General features: G+C 45.7%; 1 protein-coding gene across 1 annotated transcript in view; it reads right to left on the bottom strand.

Annotated features, from left to right (window-relative positions):
* The window catches only part of LOC115472915 (ovalbumin-related protein X-like), a 134444-nt gene that overhangs the window by 62320 nt on the left and 55026 nt on the right, over positions 1–17098 (bottom strand). Inside the window, exon 6 of the mRNA XM_030207435.1 lies at positions 8910–9052. Within this exon, the coding sequence (XP_030063295.1) occupies positions 8910–9052 (143 nt within the window). The remainder of the gene's footprint in view (positions 1–8909; positions 9053–17098) is intronic.

Raw genomic sequence — 17098 nt, 5'->3', positions numbered from 1 at the left:
GTTTTGAAAGCATAATTCAATTGTCTCTCTACTGATGTATTTAAAATGGTGTCATTTAAGAATGCTCAAATATATTGGTTACATATCAATTAGCATCTCTTAACCAGGGCCGCCGAGAGACTGGGCCGGGCCCGGGACAAGCCCGCCCCTGGGCCCCCCCCCCAGGTCACGGCTGCTCCACCCGCCACCGGGCCGGGCCCCTGCACTATATGTAAATCCTTCAAGAGGTAGTGTGTCATGATTTAGGCTCTACACTTTTTCTGATGTTTTGGTGCTACCTCAGTAAGGTCAAAACACAATCTCTCCACTGCAAAACACTATACACAAACTTGTGCAAAAACCCACTCATAACCTTACCAAACCATAACAGCACTAATTCCAAGGACAGGATGAGCTACAACCTTATGCATGGAAAGGCAGCACTATAATTACACCGGGCTCTAAAACACCAGTACACAACCTAATGAAAAACAAAACAAAAAGGGCTGCAAATACTACACACTAGCAGAATACTGTACCTTATCACACATGAAAAACACATGGCAACAGATATGACACAAAGAACTAGAAATAAAAAAAAATATGAAGGCAAAATACTGAACTAGAAAGTTACCTGAAGAAGTCAGACTCAGCATGCAGCAATACTAGAAAAATTGAAACTTACATGAAAAACATCACAGATACACATTTCCAAAAGCTGACATAAAAAATTCTGAATAAAATACTTTTTTCTACCTTTGTTGTCTGATCATAGTTTTTCTATTCGCTTTGGTCCCAGTGTCTTCTGTTTTATGCAGTGTCTTCTTTCCATTTGATATTTTTTTCTCTCACCATGTCCACCATCCTCCTGTGTCCTTATGCGTCCTGTCTACCATCTGTAGCCCTGTCCCTATCATTCCTCCAGTTTCAGCATCTGCCCTGAAAGTGTTCCGATCCAGCCCTTAAATTCAGCAATTTCCCCTCCATCCATGAGCATTTCTCCTCACTCCCCTCCATCCATGTGCATGTACTTCCTGTCTTCCCTCCCCTCCATCTATGTCCAGCATTTCTCCTCTCTCCCTTTCCCTCCATCTGTGTGCATCTCCTTCCTTTGTCTTTCCTTCCCTTCATCCTTGTCCAACATTTCTTCTCTTCCCTGCCCTCCACTCCATCCATGTCCAGCATTTCTCCTCTCTTCCCTCACCTCCATCCATGTGCATCTCCTTCCTGACTTCCCTCTCCTCCATCCACCCATATCCAGTAAATTTCCTCTCTCCCCTGCCCCTCCAATCATCCATCCATGTTCAGCAATTCTTCTCTCTCCCCTGCCCTCCCCTCCTGTCCAGCAATTCTCCTCTCCCCCTGCCCTCCTATTCAGCGATCTCTTCTCTCTCCCCCATGCCTCTACCCTCTTATCCAGCTGTCTCTTCTCTCCCCCCTGCCCTCCCCTCTTGTCCAGCAATCTCTTCTCTCTCCCCCTGCCCTGCCTTCCCCTCTTGTCCAGCAATCTCTTCTCTCCCCTCCTGTCCAGCGATATGTTCTTTCTCCCCCCTGCCCTCCCCTACCTCTGAGATCCAAGGCCCCCCTCCCTCTCTCTGAGATCCAAGCCCTCCCTCCCTCCAAGATCCAAGGCCCCCTCCCTCCCTCTGAGATCCAAGGCCCCCCTCCCTCCCTCCGAGATCCAAGGCCCCCCTCCCTCCCTCTGAGATCCAAGCCCTCCCTCCCTCCGAGATCCAAGGCCCCCTCCCTCCCTCTGAGATCCAAGCCCTCCCTCCCTCCGAGATCCAAGCCCTCCCTCCCTCCCTCAGAGATCCAAGCCCTCCCTCCCTCGGAGATCCAAGACCCCCCTCCCTCCCTCCCTCAGAGATCCAAGCCCTCCCTCCCTCCGAGATCCAAGGCCCCCCCTCCCTCTGAGATCCAAGCCCTCCCTTAGAGATCCAAGGCCCCCCTCCCGCCCTCCCTTCCTCCGAGATCCAAGGCCCCCCTCCTTCCCTCCTTCTGAGAACAAAGCCCCCCCCTCCCTCCATCCGAATGTCAAAAGCGATCTTCTTACCTCGTGGTTACAGCGCGAGCAGCACACAGTGAAAATCGTGCAGGCTCGCGCTTCAGCCTTCCTTTGTCTGTCTATCAGCTGAGGTCCCGCCCTCATTTCCTGTTTCTGCAAGGGCGGGACCTCAGCTGATAGACAGACAAAGGAAGGCTGAAGCGCAGCCTGCACGCTTTTCACTGCGTGGTGCTCGCACCGTAACCACGAGGTCAGATAAGAACAAGATCGCTTTTGACATGATTCGGATGGAGGGAGGGACGAGGGAGGGACAGAAGGTGGGCCCTGGAACTCGGGTGAAAGGGACGGACGACGGGTGGGCCCTGGAACTCGACGGATGATGGGCGGGCCCTGGAACTCGGAGGGGAGGGGCGGAGCTATGGGCATGCGGCGTGGGGCCCCCCTGGAGGCCCGGGCCCGGGGACTTTTGTCCCCCCTGTCCCCCCCTCTCGGCGGCCCTGCTCTTAACACTTCAGTAATTCTATGTATTCTACTAAGTAGCTACAGAACTTCCTACTGTATCAAGTTATGGTTCACTCAGTGCGGCCCGAAATTGTGGCTGAATTCTTTCCATCCTTTTTTTTTTTTGTTACATTTGTAGCCCGCACTTTCCCACTCATGGCAGGCTCAATGCGGCTTACATGGGGCAATGGAGGGTTAAGTGACTTGCCCAGAGTCACAAGGAGCTGCCTGTGCCTGAAGTGGGAATCGAACTCAGTTCCCCAGGACCAAAGTCCACCACCCTAACCACTAGGCCACTCCTTTGCTTTACATTCTCTATAATCTTTGCCATTAATTGGTTTCTATACTTTCACCAAAGGATACAAAATTGTCTGAGTCATTTAACCTAGCAAGCCTCGCATCCCTTCCATGGGTCTGCTCAGCCCTGAGCTAGATATTTTGTTTCCTGTGTCAACCATGGCCTTGCTGAGTTTAAAGGGAGTCTGGACAGATTCCTGAAGGAAAAGTCCATTGATCGTTATTAAATTCTGGGGTTTTGCCAGGTTCTTGGGGCCTGGATTGGCCGCTGTCGGAGACGGAGTTCTGGGCTTGATGGACCTTTGGTCTTTTCCCAGCGTGGCAGTGCTTATATACTTATGATACAGTAGGAAGTTCTGTAGCTACTTAGTAGAATACATAGAATTGCTGAAGTGTTAAGAGATGCTAATTGATATGTAACCAATATATGCTTGCAGAAATATATATATTTTAATCAGCTTATGGTAGAGAAAATGTTTAGGAATATAGCAACCATATATATTTTTTAAGCGTTATCATATATAATCATGCATGTAGATTTATAGAAATAGCTTTAATGTAATAGATTTAAATGGATGGACATATTTGTGTGACTAACCACAGATTTGAAAAAGTTTCAAGAGGGGCTACATCTTAGAAACAGGCCACAGGTTTGGGTTGTGTAAATGGAACACCATATTCCCCACTATTATGCATAGGTTAGGACCTATGCATATAACTTCTGGTTTTTCATGCATTCTGCACGGTACAGGTTCGCCGAAGTTCTCAGAAGCCAATACCCTCCTACACATTGTAGTCTAACACCTTCTGGAATAGTCGGTAGTAACCTAGATGTTCTTCTTTGTGCTGCCCCCGCTGCGGGGACAGCAAGAGGGGAGCTCTATAAATATAGTACAAGCCTGAGGCCTACTACCCAGTCTGGGGCCTGCTGGAAGAGCTTGGCCCAGCCTCAAAGGATATTGGGAAAGGTAAAACAGGCTAAGAAAGAATTGGTTTTAAAAGTGCATTTTCTGACTGTCTTTAGTTTGATAGATAAAAATAGACCCTGACCGCAGAGATAGCAGAGAGGGGACCTGCAGGAAAGCAGAAGTGAAAGTACATTATGGTTAAAAGAAGACTGGCCATCTGCCGGAAAAAGGTGGGGGACTTGTTCCAAGGGTAAAAATATCAAAATCTGTGGTTAAGGAAAAAAAAGTGTCATTTGGCCCTCTGGGCCACTTACGTAGGAATGGTTTTTTTAGAATTCCATAGAACTTAATGGAGGAAAAGGGTATAAATATGGGTGGCATTTGGTATGTAGTAGTAGAAGCTTGAGAGACCAGAGATTGATGCCTGTGGTCCCTGTCAAGGACTTTTTCATAAGAATACATTACTGTATGTAACCTGATTTGGGTCAGTAATAAACTCTCTAACTAAACCTGTCTATGATCTCCTTTATTTCTTGCTTATGGGGAATTGGTTGGTTTGATCTGGACAGTGAAAGGATTAATTAAAATAAGATGACAAGCCTTTTGGGTCTGACTGGGGATATGTATGTCCCTAGACAGACGCCTAGCAGAGTTGTTTGGTCCAGTGGCGTAGGAAGGGGGGGGGCGGTCCGCCCCGGGTGCACGTGCTGGGGGGGGGGGGGGTGTCTGCCCCGCTGGTTCCCTGCTCCCTCTGCCCCGGGACAGGTTACTTCCTGTTCCGGGGCAGAGAGAGCAGGGAACCAGCGGAGTCGACGCAGCTCCGAGCGACATGCAATCGGGGCGGATCGACCTTCCCGCCCGTCCCCCGCAAGTAAAAATGCGCCGTGGAGGGGGGGGGTGCGTGCTGTGCTGCACCCGGGGGGGGGGGGGGGTGCGCAGCAGCGACCCACCCCGGGTGTCAGCCGGCCTTGCTACGGCACTGGTTTGGTCCATGATTGGTCCATGGTTATTCACTTTAGATTGGAAGTTAGTGGGTTCAATGATTGGAGTCAGTTGGGTTTATTAACAGCCTTCCTCACATAAGGGGACCTGGGAAACTCCTCAAATATCTTCAACAGGAGCATCAACACCTCTTTTCTTCTGCTGGTTATATCCCTCTCTATGTAGCCTAGCATCCTTCTGGCCATGGCCACTGCCTTCTCACATTGTTTGATCACCTTAAGGTCCATCAACCCAATGTCCCTCTCCTGAGCTGTGCTTATCAATCTCCTATGTGAACTTAAGAATATAAGAATAGCCATACTGGGTCAGATCAATGGTCCATCTAGCCCAGTATCCTATTTTCAACAGTGGTCAATACAGATCACAAGTACCTGGCAGAAACCCAAATAGTAGCAACATTTCATATTACCAATCCTATGGCAGGTAATGGCTTCCCCATGTCTGTCTCAATAGCAGACGATGGACTTTTCCTCCAGGTACTTATCCTAACCTTTTTTAAACCCAGATGCAGTAACTTCGTAGAACATTGCATCTTATCCCATGACTCTTTAATTTTCTCAGCAGTCTCTCATGAGGAACTTCGTCAAAAGATTTCTGAAAATCTAGATACCCTACACCAACTGGCTCACCTTTATTGACATGTTTATTCATATTTTCAAATAAATGAAGTAAACTGATGAGGCAATGCATGCCTTGGCTGAATCCATGCTGGAACCCTTTTAAAAAATCAGTGTTACATTGGCCACCATGCAATCTTCAGGTACTATGGATGATTTTAATGACAGATTACTAACAACAGATCAACAATTTCATTTTTGAATTCTGTCAGTACTCTTGGACACATACCATTTGGTGCTGGTGATTTACTACTCTTTAATTTGTCAAGTTGGCTCAGTATGTCTTCCAGATTCACCAAGATTTCTTTCAGTTCCTCCACCATCACCCTTGAAAAACATTTCTGGTAAAGGTAGATCTCATAAAGATCAAAGAAAATAATTCAGTCTCTTCGCTATGGCATTGCCCTCCCTGAGTGCCCCTTTTACTCCTTCATGATCTAACAGTCTCATGGATTTCCTTGCAGGCTTTATACTTCTAATGTACCTGAATAAGTTGTTACTATGAGTTTTTATTTTTGTTGCAAGTTTCTTTTCATATTCTCTTTTAGCCTTCTTTTTCAATGCTTTGCATCAAACCGCCAGTTCTTATGTTGCTTCTTATTTTCTTAATTTGGGTCCTTTTTCTATTCTTTGAAGTACGTTCGTTTGGCTTTAATAGCCTCTTTGACGTCACCTTTTAACCATGCTGGCTGTCATTTTCTCTTCTTTCCATCTTTGTGAATACATGGAATAAATCTGGTCAGGGCTTCCAAAATGGTGTTTTTAAGTATATAAGTACATAAGTAATGCCACACTGGGAAAAGACCAAGGGTCCATCGAGCCCAGCATCCTGTCCACGACAGCGGTCAATCCAGGCCAAGGGTACCTGGCAAGCTTCCCAAACGTACAAACATTCTATACATGTTATTCCTGGAATTGGAAGTCCATTTAGTAGCGGTTTATGGACTTGTCCTTTAGGAAACTGTCTAACCCCTTTTTAAACTCTGCCAAGCAAACCGCCTTCACCACGTTCTCCAGCAATGAATTCCACAGTTTAATTATGCGTTGGGTGAAGAAAAATTTTCTACGATTTTTTGTTTTAAATTTACTACACTGTAGTTTCATCGCATGCCCCTTAGTCCTAGTATTTTTGGAAAAGTCCATGTCTGATTTCTCTGGATTTCTGCACCTCAAGTGCATCACTCTGCACTTCTTTGCTTTAAATTTTAAGTACAGGAACTTTGACCATTTTTCTAATTTTTTTGGAGATCTCTTCTCATGGTTTCTAATCTCTCCAGGGTGTCCATTCTATTGGCTATCTTTGAATCATTCGCAAAAAGGCAAAACTTTTTCTTCTAACCCTTCAGCAATGTCTCTCACAAAATCAGCCCCAGTATGGACTCCTGAGTAACTCCACCACTCACCTTCTGAGCGGATTTCATTTACCAGCACCCACTGTCATTTGTCAGTCAACCAGTTTTCAATTCAGCTCACCAATTTGGGTCTTAAGTTCAGCTCTCACAAGTTATTAATGAGCTTTCTTTGAGGAACTGTATCAAAGGCTATGCTGAAATCCAAGTAGGTTACATCTAGAATATGTCCTTTATCCAGTTATTTGGTCACCCAGTCAAAGAATACCCTCACACAGGCCATATAAACCGAAAGACGTGGCATGCAAGGACAGAGAAAAATCAATATTTGGAAAAGTAAGTACCTAAATTAGGCACCGAATTTCAGTTGAACTTAGGAGCCTATCTTTAAGAGCTTACAACTGAGATCCTTAAATTTAGATGTGCTGTTTACATACCTATCTTTAAGCACTTAGGAACCGATATTCAAAATGATTTAAGCAGGCAGGAGCCTCTCATGCCTGCATAAATCAACTTCCACCGGCTAAGTGGGGATATTCAGTGGTACTTAACCAGATCATGCCACTGAATATCCTCATAGACCACCCAATCAAAAAGTGGGATAGTCAGGGGCGGTACTGGGGGTTGCACTGGGGAGGAGACTGAGGATATGCAAGTAATATTCAGAACCCAGCTATTAAACTCATCTGTTATGCTCACAAATTGATCAAATGTTTCTCCTTTATTTCAAAAGCTGCATTGGTTACCCATTGAACAACGCATTAAATATAAACTCCTTGCTCTTAGTTTCTCTGCTTTTAGGTGTGGATACCCTGACTATTTGGCATATTTGACAATACCTTACTCTCCAGCTAGATCTCTTCGTTCTTTGAATGGTCACCGCCTTGTTTTTCCCAGTCCCTAAGTAACACAGCTCGAGTTCACATGTCATCATGTTTTTTTCTTTATGGCCCCTCACTATTAGAATTCTCTCTCTATGCATTCTGAATCCTCTTTTAAGAATTTGAAAGTAGCTTTAAAAACCTGGTCATTCAATGAAGCTTTTCATTTGAATATCTAGAAATAGAATATGCTTGCGATTGATTCATCACCTACTCATTCCCCTTGCTATTACTTTGCCCTGCCCTCCATCCTAGTTATTCCCTTCCTTCCCCCCCTCAATTTGATGGTTTCCCTTAGACCTGCTTTATTCAGTGTCAGCACCTACGTAGCTAAGTGGATTAATTTGGGACAGCTCAAAATCTGTCCTAAATATGGCCACTTAGCTATGCGGGTGGCAATGAAAATTGCTGGCACCTGCATAACTTAAAAAAATGGCGCCCCTTCCCATTCCCCACAATGCCCCTTCCTTCCCTCCCTCCTCCCCAAGACCTCGACAATAAGAAATCTCCCCCAGCATGCCCCAATCTCCTAGGGTGGTCGTTGGGGGCAGGAGTGCAACCCCTTTGCTCCTGTCCCTTGTGACAGTTAAACAAGCAAAAGGAGGAAAGCCCTCACATGCAACAAAAGCAAGGGACAAAAAAGTGAGGATAGCTCAAAGAGGATTTCAGGAAGTCTTTAATATCAACAGCTAATCTTCTTTGAGCTGTCCTCACTTTTTTGTCCATTCCTTGTGACAGTTATCCAGTATGGCTGCCACAACTTCTCAAAGCAGCGCGCTGTACTACACTAAGTCAGGATTCTACAAACTTTAACTTGCAAAATCCATAGCGCTTAACTGCAAGGAGGCGTGGACCTTGGAGAGGCATGAACGGGTTGTGGTATGACCTGCACGTATGTGCCAAGTTTACAGAATACTGTCAGTTTTGTGCATAACTTCCAGCAGTTGGGTGCGAGCATTTACGCCAGCCATTGAGCTAGCATAAGTGTTGGCGCCTAAAAACAGGTGCATAGCTGTGGACGTATGTTAGTATTCAATAATAGCAATAATGCACTTAATTGCCAATAGAGAATTTGCACTTAGTACCCAGCATTTTAGTTCCTAACTTTAAACAACCTCCATAGAATTAATCCAACCTTTTTTGTATTTTCATTAAGATCTTTTTTCTTTCATGTCACTTTTTTCCTGTATAAGCGGATTGCTCGATTATTGTCTTGTTACAATCCTCAAAATAAATAATAATAATAATAAAGATAATCATTTGTACTCCTATTTTAATTACTTTTGTCAAAGATCTTTCTTCTCTGCCATCACCTCCTTAAGGTACAGTTGAACTACACTAGGTAGAAAATGTGTCTTTTATATAAATACCTTATTCAGTCGGAACTCTGCTTCTCTTGTTTCATATTTGTTAAATTCCTTTTCCCACTTTCCTTTGAAGTAGATAGCATTTACCAGGACTAGAACAGTGGGTTGTCGAAAAGAATCTTCAGTGAACAGATCCTTAATTTTACCTTGAAAAAGAATCAAATAAAAATTGCTGTGAGTGCATTTTCATTAATGCAAGTTTTAATGGCATGAAAAAAGACAAAAGACCATCCGGTCAACATTCGGCCTGTGGTGGTCATTGTTGTTTTTTTTTTAATATTGACCACTGTGGGCTGATTTAGAACTGGATATTCAGTGCTAGGTCATTTGCATATACCGGCTCTGAATTTCCAGTTTATCAGAGACTGTCAGAAGTCATCCAGGTATCGCTCATATTCAGCTGACTGAGCAATTTAGGAAGCCTTTTATCTGGCCCAGCTTGCCTAGATAGTTATCAAAGCACTGGCAATGAATATTGGTGCTGCCCAGATAACTTCCGGATCTGTCCCCACACCTAATATTTAGCGGCTCTTTCCCAGTTAGCATAGACTAATCATGTAGGAGCTGCTGACTATTGACCTCCATAGATTGTTGGAAAAAACATTTCTTAAATTGTGTCCCATTTCTGTTTAATTTCTAAAGTCTTTTCTGTAGGTTTCCTTTACTTATTGGTACAGGAGTAAAACAGTTACCTTAGGTGAAACACATGCACATATGATAAAACAACAATTTCTTATCAGTAGTTTGTTAGTAAGTTAGTAAGCTAGACTCATATTCGGAAAGGCGAAGTATGAGAGCGTCAAACTCCTCAGAGAAAAATTACATTGGCTTCCACTAAAAGATCGAATTGCATTCAAGGTTTGCACCTTAACCCATAAAATCATCCATGGAGAAGCTGCATCATACATGTCAGACCTAATTGACTTACCTGCACGAAACATCAAAAGTTCATCACGTACCTTCTTAAACCTCCACTCCCCCAATTGTAGAGGACTCAAATACAAATCACTACACTCATCTACCTTCACATACCTCTGCGCAAAATCATGGAATAAACTACCGAATGCTATAAAAACAACACATGACTTGACAACCTTCCGGAAGTTATTGAAGACGCACCTCCTTAATGACTTGATTCCATTCTACCTCTAAACCAACTAATACTGATCCCTTCTAATTTGATTATGTTAATCACATTAAAACTATTGGTCATTATATCTTACCTGTTTTATTTTGTGTTATGTAAATAATTCTACTGACCTATCTACCTAATTTCTTACACAGTAATATGTTAAATTAGACCATACCTCTTACTCTGTTTATGATTATACCTTTTGCAACATAGTGTAAGCCACATTGAGCCTGCAAATAGGTGGGAAAATGTGGGGTACAAATGCAGCAAATAAATACATATTTTATTCTGGTCAAAATCAACAAAGTCAACATTAACAGTTATCCCAGGGGCATAGCCACAGGTGGGCCTGGGCGGGCCCGGGCCCTGCCACTTTTCTTCCAGGCCCACCCATCCGTGATACCACATCTCCATCTTGATTCCGGAGCGCTGAAATTTGAAGCAGCGCTGCGCTCAGTTTGCCTTGCTCGACGCCGCCGGTCATAGAGCCGCCACTTCAGTTCAGCTTTAGCCGGCATAAGAAGAAAAACAAGCGCGGGGTCGCGCCGCTGCAGGCATGCGCTGTCGGCTCTGCCTGTCCTCTGCCCCCGGAATGGGAAATTGATGTCAGCGGGGGCAGAGGATGGGAGAGCCAACAGCGCATGAATGAAGGCTGCTGCGGGCGGCCCCACGCTTGTTTTTCTTCTTGTGTTGATGACGCTGCTGCTTCTCCTGTTTCAGAGGGCCAGAGAGTGAGAGAGGAAACGTGGTTGGTAGGGGAAGGGTGCTTGAGAGAGCAGAGGGGAGAGAAAAAAAGAAGATGACGCTGGAGAGTACAGAGAAAGATGGGGAGAGAGGGGACATGGAAAAGAGCAGGGGAGAGCCAGAGAGAGATGGGGGACAGAAGGGACATGGAAACAACAGGGGAGAGCCAGAGAAAGAGGGAACATGGAAAAGAGCAGGGGAGAGCCAAAGAGAGATGGGGAGAGAAAGAGGGAACATGGAAAAGAGCAGGGGAGAGCCAAAGGGAGATGGGGAGAGAAAGAGGGGACATGGAAAAGAGCAGGGGAGAGACAGGCTGCTGGGGAGAAGGAAAGGGAACAAAGGGGATATCCTGACTGGTCAGATGGAGAGACAAGAGGAGAAATGTTGAATAAAAGGAGGGTGAAAGAGGAAAAATGCTAGAAGAAGGGGCAGAAAGAGGGAAGATGCTAGATGGAAGAGGGGTACAGAGAGAGAGAGAGAGAGACAGATGAGTAGCAAAATGGGGGAGAGAAGGAGGGGACATGGAAAATGGCAGGAGAAAGAGAGAGAAGCTGCTGGAGAGAAACTGGGGGAGACCTTAGCTGGTCAAATGGAGAAATGCTGGATGAAAGGAGGGAGAAAGAGGGAAAATGCTGGAAGGAGGGAGCAGAAAGAGGGAAGACGCTGGATGGAAGGGTAGGAAGAGAAAGAGGAAAGCCACTGGTAGGATGGGGGGGGGGGGGAGAGAGGGCATGCTGAATGGAAAAGGGTAGAGAGATAACTGTCTAGAAGGAAGGGGAGATAGAGGGAGACGGATGGAAGGATTGGGAGAGGGTAATAGGTGGAAGGATGGAGAGAGAAAGAGGGATGACACTGGATGGAAGGGTAGGAGAGAAAGAGGGAAGGGCACCCGCTCAGCTGCCAGTCGAGGACTCCAGTCCAGCCCACCACCATCATGTGCACGCCATGCAGTGCACATTTTACAGGAGGGTTGTGGAGCGGAGGTGAGGAGCACAAGCCTGGCCCTGGAAGGTTATTCTTCATGATTCAACATTATTTTGAGGCGAGCCCAGCAGCAATAGGAGCCGGTAATAAAAATTTAAGTACTTTTTTTTAATCATAATTTTTAACATTGTGTGACATGTGCTGTGTAATTTTTTAAAAATTGAGCTAGCTGGGGCCTGCTGCCTGCCTGGGGCTGGTGGTCACTATTAAAATTTATTGCTGGGGAATTTCTGGGTGGGGATGTGCTCCTCATTGCCTTGGGTAATATGGGTGGGCCATATTAGCTCTGGGCCCAGCCAAAATATCAGGTCTGGCTACGCCACTGAGTTATCCCATTATTCTATAACAGGCAGTGGCGTACCAAGGGGGGGGCGGTGGGGGCGGTCCACCCCGGGTGCACGCTGCTGGGGGGTGCCGCGGCACGCGCCTGTCGGCTGTGTCTGAGTTCGCTAACTCTGACTCAGCCGACAGGCGCGTGCCGCGGCACCCCCTCCAGCTGCGTGCACCCGGGGGGGGTGTCATTTCGCCGGGGGGGGGGGGGGGGGAGGTGTCATTTCGTAGGAGGGGGGCGCTGCACCCGGGGGGGGGGGGGCGCATCAGCGATCCGCCCCGGGTGTCATGCAGGCTAGGAACGCCACTGATAACAGGTCAGTTAATGTAAGTGCAATTTGCACACTTAAATTTAGAAAATACCCCATCCATGTATGTAAGAGTACACTTACACCCGTAAATGGCAGCCATGCTAAGCGCTGTTCTAATTCATCTATGCCTATGGCTTAGTATGTAAGTATTTGGGGTGGCATTCACAGGGGAGGGATAGGCAGGCCAATATTTAGACGCTTAGGACTAAATTCAATAAATGGTGACTAAAAAATCAGACCAAAAAAAAATAGCACTTAGCTATTTTTGTAAGTGGCACTTAAAATTAGGTGTCGTTTGTAGAATACTGCTTGGTACCAGGAACTGCAACTATATTTTGACGTGACCATTAATACCAATGAAATCTTGGTGTAATTCTCTGCTCCTAAATTAGATGTGGATCCCCTTTATTCTATAACAACATGTATAAATTAAAGGAATGCTCCCTATCCATTCATGACCCTCCATGGCCACGCCCCCTTTTTGAACACACATCTAAATTTACGCACATAACTTTTTAAAAGATCCAATACTTGCTTGTGAAAATCTCAGTAATCAGTGCTAATTGGCTCTTTATTCAGTTAAATTGTGGGATACGTAATCCATGTCACCTGGTGCAAAGCTTAAACAAGCTAGTATAGCTCTAAGAACATGTGCAGTGTCTCCACCGCTCATGCACGAGTGCCTTCATGCCTGCCGTGAGAGTGGACCATCAGACTCTTCTCATCTGCAGTGAGGTGATAACACGATTGTCCAGCGCTCCTCACAGATTCTGGAGCGTGAGCATTATTTTTTTTTTATTTTGTGTCTTCCATTCAGGGTTTTTTTACCCTGCTCTTTTCATTTCTTTTTTTACCCTTAGGAAAAGTGCCTTTCCCCTTCCTATACAGCTTCAGTTTGTTTTAAGTTTCTTTGATTTTTGGCATGCTCCATAGGCCCTCTTACGTCTGAGGTCTGGTCAGGTGTTTGTCTCTCGATTTTTTTTCTAGTGGTTGGCCTTTTTTTTAGTCACCATTGAACAGTTTGATTTAGCCACGGCTGTTTCCCCTTCCATGTTCCCAGTGGTTTTAAGCGCTGTAGACAGTGTAATAGAACCATCTCAGGCAAAAACACTCATTCTTTGTGTCTTCAGTGTTTGGGGCCTGAACACACCCCTTCCAGCTGTGTTCTTTGCATTCATATGAAGAAAAGAACCCAGCTGACCAGAGAGGATCAGAGAGAACATTTTGGGAGCCAAGTCAAAAATCTTGGCATTGGTATCGGCATCAGTGTCGCTTTTGGCATTGACATCTGGAGTTGCATTGGCATCGGGTACATCGGTCCGCATGGCTGAGAGGTCTGTCTCAGATACTGAGAGCGGTCATGCTTCAAGTGTGTCTCCATCAGCCTCGATGCTGACTGCTGTGCAGAGACCCCGGGACCATTCAGCATCAGAGCCGACTCCGAGGCAACGTGGGGATTCGACGAAGTCCTCGTTGGCACTAAGTAGCATTGATGACTGGCAATGGGCAAAGGCTAAGAAGCAATGGCATTGGTCCCCCTAGATGCACAGTGCCGGGAGTTCCAGGGCACAGAGAGCTCTGGTCCCCAAGAAGCATTGACACCAGGAAGACCACTTCCCCTCCATACAGGAGGTGGTGATGCATGGGTCTCCATGAAGCCAGGACCAGGCACCCATCTCAACCCCTGCAGTTCAGCAGTCTGTCTCTGAACTGAAACCCTAGCCTTCCACAATGGCATCTGTCAATGAGTACATCCAGACCATGCTCCCTGAGCTCTTGGTGGGGTTTGTACAGCAGTGTGCATCAGTGTCTGAGCCTCTTGATGCTGTCCCACAAGGCCCTCAGCCTGAGGTAAGGGCACCAGTGTTGACAGCTGCCCATGTTGGCACTCCCCTCAATGTCAGTGGAGGAAGATTCGCCAGAGTCGAGGGTAGAACTGATACCTCGATGCCCTTCTCAAGAACATGGCTCTTCTATTTTGAGGTAGGCTCAGTCTTGGCCCTTCTACAAGGAGTATTTTTTGCCAACAACAATGTGTATATTCTCAAACTCTAAAGTATTGAAAGTCTTGACAATGCCTTTCTCAGCATGCTGCCTGCAGCCCTCACTATCTCCTAAGGTGGTTCTTGCATCCCACGTTGCTTAGCCTCACCAGGGGTTGCTATCTTCAGCATTTCTCTTACATCCTTCCTCTGTTTAACCCTGTCTAGCTGAGATCCTACAGTTCGGGAATGGTACACCAGGACTAACTGCTCCATTTCCCATTCCCTCAGTCAGCCACATTTTTTGGCAGCTATTCTTGATCATTTCTCTTTTTTTTCTGACTCCTACAAGTTTTCTGGTGGTTTCCTAATGACCTGGGATCTCCACAACATAAGATGTTAGGCATTTCTGCAGATTTACTCCTGTTGGATTCACAGAGTGGTCAGCTGTTTTTTTCCTTTTCTATGGAGGTTGATTGGCTTCCTGTATCTGTTATTTTCGAGAAGTTGGGAGTCTAAGGATGGCTTTGCTCCTGAGATCTCAGCTGTTTTCCCTCCAACAGCTCTATCACTACTGAGCGGTTGTCAAGATGGAAGGAGTTCCGCCTAGCCCTTACACAGTCTTCCTTACTTGGTTATGCTTCCCATCTTGGCTGCTCGGCATCTCGGTTGACAGTGGGAATTTTCTGGAGCTCATTTTTCTCTCTGCTGCCAGTCTAGGCTGGGATGGAGGTTGTGTTTCCAGGGTTGAAGTGATTCACTTGTGACATTATGAGTGTCGCCTTCTCTTCGGGAACTCGGCAGAAGACTGGGTCATGTACAGCCTTTTGATGACTTATGCCTTGTTGCTGATGGACCTGTTGTTCAGACACTAGGTATCTTCTTCTGTTGGCTTAGCTTGGATGCTTGCTCTTGTCAAAGCTGTACTTCTTTGGCTTTTGTCTTAGTTTAGGATCCCTCGAACATCTCTCCTATAGCCGTGGACTGGTCCACTGCCATCAGTGGTGCCACTTATGTGTGAGTATTTTGGTCTGGGAGGGATTAACCTTATTTTCCCTTTTCAGTCAGGTGACTGGCTGGTTTCTTTTGGTTTGCTCTTTGAGTGACTCTTTGCGAATCTTTCCTAGACTGTGTGGTATTTTTGCAACAGTGTTCACCTTTTTGTCTCCAGAGTGACTTCCTTTACTGTTTGTGATTCACTCATTGTTTATTCTCACTCTGCTTCTTATTCTTCCTTTGTGCTCTTTTCTCTCCCCTCTTATCTTCAGAGCCATTTCATGGATGAGTTAGGGGGCCTAGATGGTCTCTCTCTCTCTCTCCCCCCCCCCCCCCCTCATGGCTCTCTTTCTTTCTGTGGCTTGGGCCCTTGAGAACATTGGGAACCAGTTTCTTTCTTTCTTCAGAAAGTCTGGCCATTCCTTAGTATTTCCAGTCTATGCTCCTTATTCTTCTAGGACCTGTCTGGGGTTTTGCATGCACTTCATTCCTCGAGAAGGTTGGCAGTTCAGTCTATGTAGTAACAGCATCTGCGTGATAGGGGGAGAATGCTTAGTTCCAGAGTTATCTTGCACGTCCATTGTTTGGTGTTTTGACAGGTCTTTCCCTGCTATCTTGGTGCACAGTTTCTTTCTTCTGCTCATCCTGAAAGAATTCAGATCTCCAATTGACAGGAGCGTTCTTTGGTGACTCTGACGAGGCATATTCTAGATTTCGATATTCTAGTGCAAAGATCAGTTCATGAGTTTGACAGAGTTAAATCTGCTTGCTCTTTTGCAACCCACATGGCGGGAACTAAGCTCTAGTGTTCGGGTGTCTTGAACACCGTTACTTCTTTGATATAGTTGGACAGATGTCCAGGTGCATTGGGTCTCAGTTTTCACTTACTGGAATCTGGCAGTGGTCCTAGTTTGATCCCTGCCGTGGTTTACTGCTCTGGTACTTCCCATCAGTCATTCTTGGCCGGTACGGAGGGACGCTAAGGAAGGAGAAATAGGTCCTACCTGCTAATTTGCTTTCCTTTAGTCCCTCCATACCGGCCCTATTCGGTATTCGATTTGTTCTTGGAGATAATTTTGTACTGGTATTAGTTTCATTCACTCTTGTCTCTGTGGGGAGCTGTTTGATTTAAATTTTTTTTAAAGTATCTATATTTATGGATATATTCGCAAAGAGACTAGTTATTCAACCATTTCTATGCAGTTGCACATAGGCACATTTCTGATGATGCTGCTGACTCAGTTTGGAGTGGTCAACATTTTTCGACAGTGGCCAGCAAGGTCTCTTTGTTGGTAGGTGGCTGTATGAACTGACGGGTGCACAGATGTTTAATGTCTCTCTTTCCTTTTGCTTTGCTATGTGAATACTGAGGTTTCCAAAGGGCTGAGTATGGCTCTTATTGGATGCCTCAAAATCAGTCTTCTCAGTCTCCACCTGCTGGTAAGTGTGAACAACCCATCAATCATTCTGGGCCAGTCCGGAGGAACTAAAGGAAAGCAAATTAGCAGGTAGGACCTAATTTCTCCTTTGTAACCTTCTTTCAAACAGAAAACAAAGGAAACTGTCAAATAAGACAAAAAGCGATGTTACATCCTGTCCGCAGGAACCTAGGAGCAAAATTAGAGGGAAAGTCGTCCTCATCCTGCAAACCAACTAGACCACGCGGCTCAACAGAGCAGTCCACCATTGGCGGACCAGAGCAGGCAGACGTGG

Source organism: Microcaecilia unicolor, chromosome 1 (genome assembly GCF_901765095.1).
Source record: "Microcaecilia unicolor chromosome 1, aMicUni1.1, whole genome shotgun sequence".
NCBI lineage: Eukaryota > Metazoa > Chordata > Amphibia > Gymnophiona > Siphonopidae > Microcaecilia > Microcaecilia unicolor.
Note: the sequence above shows the minus strand (reverse complement) of the source record. Positions and strands in the feature narration are given on the sequence as shown.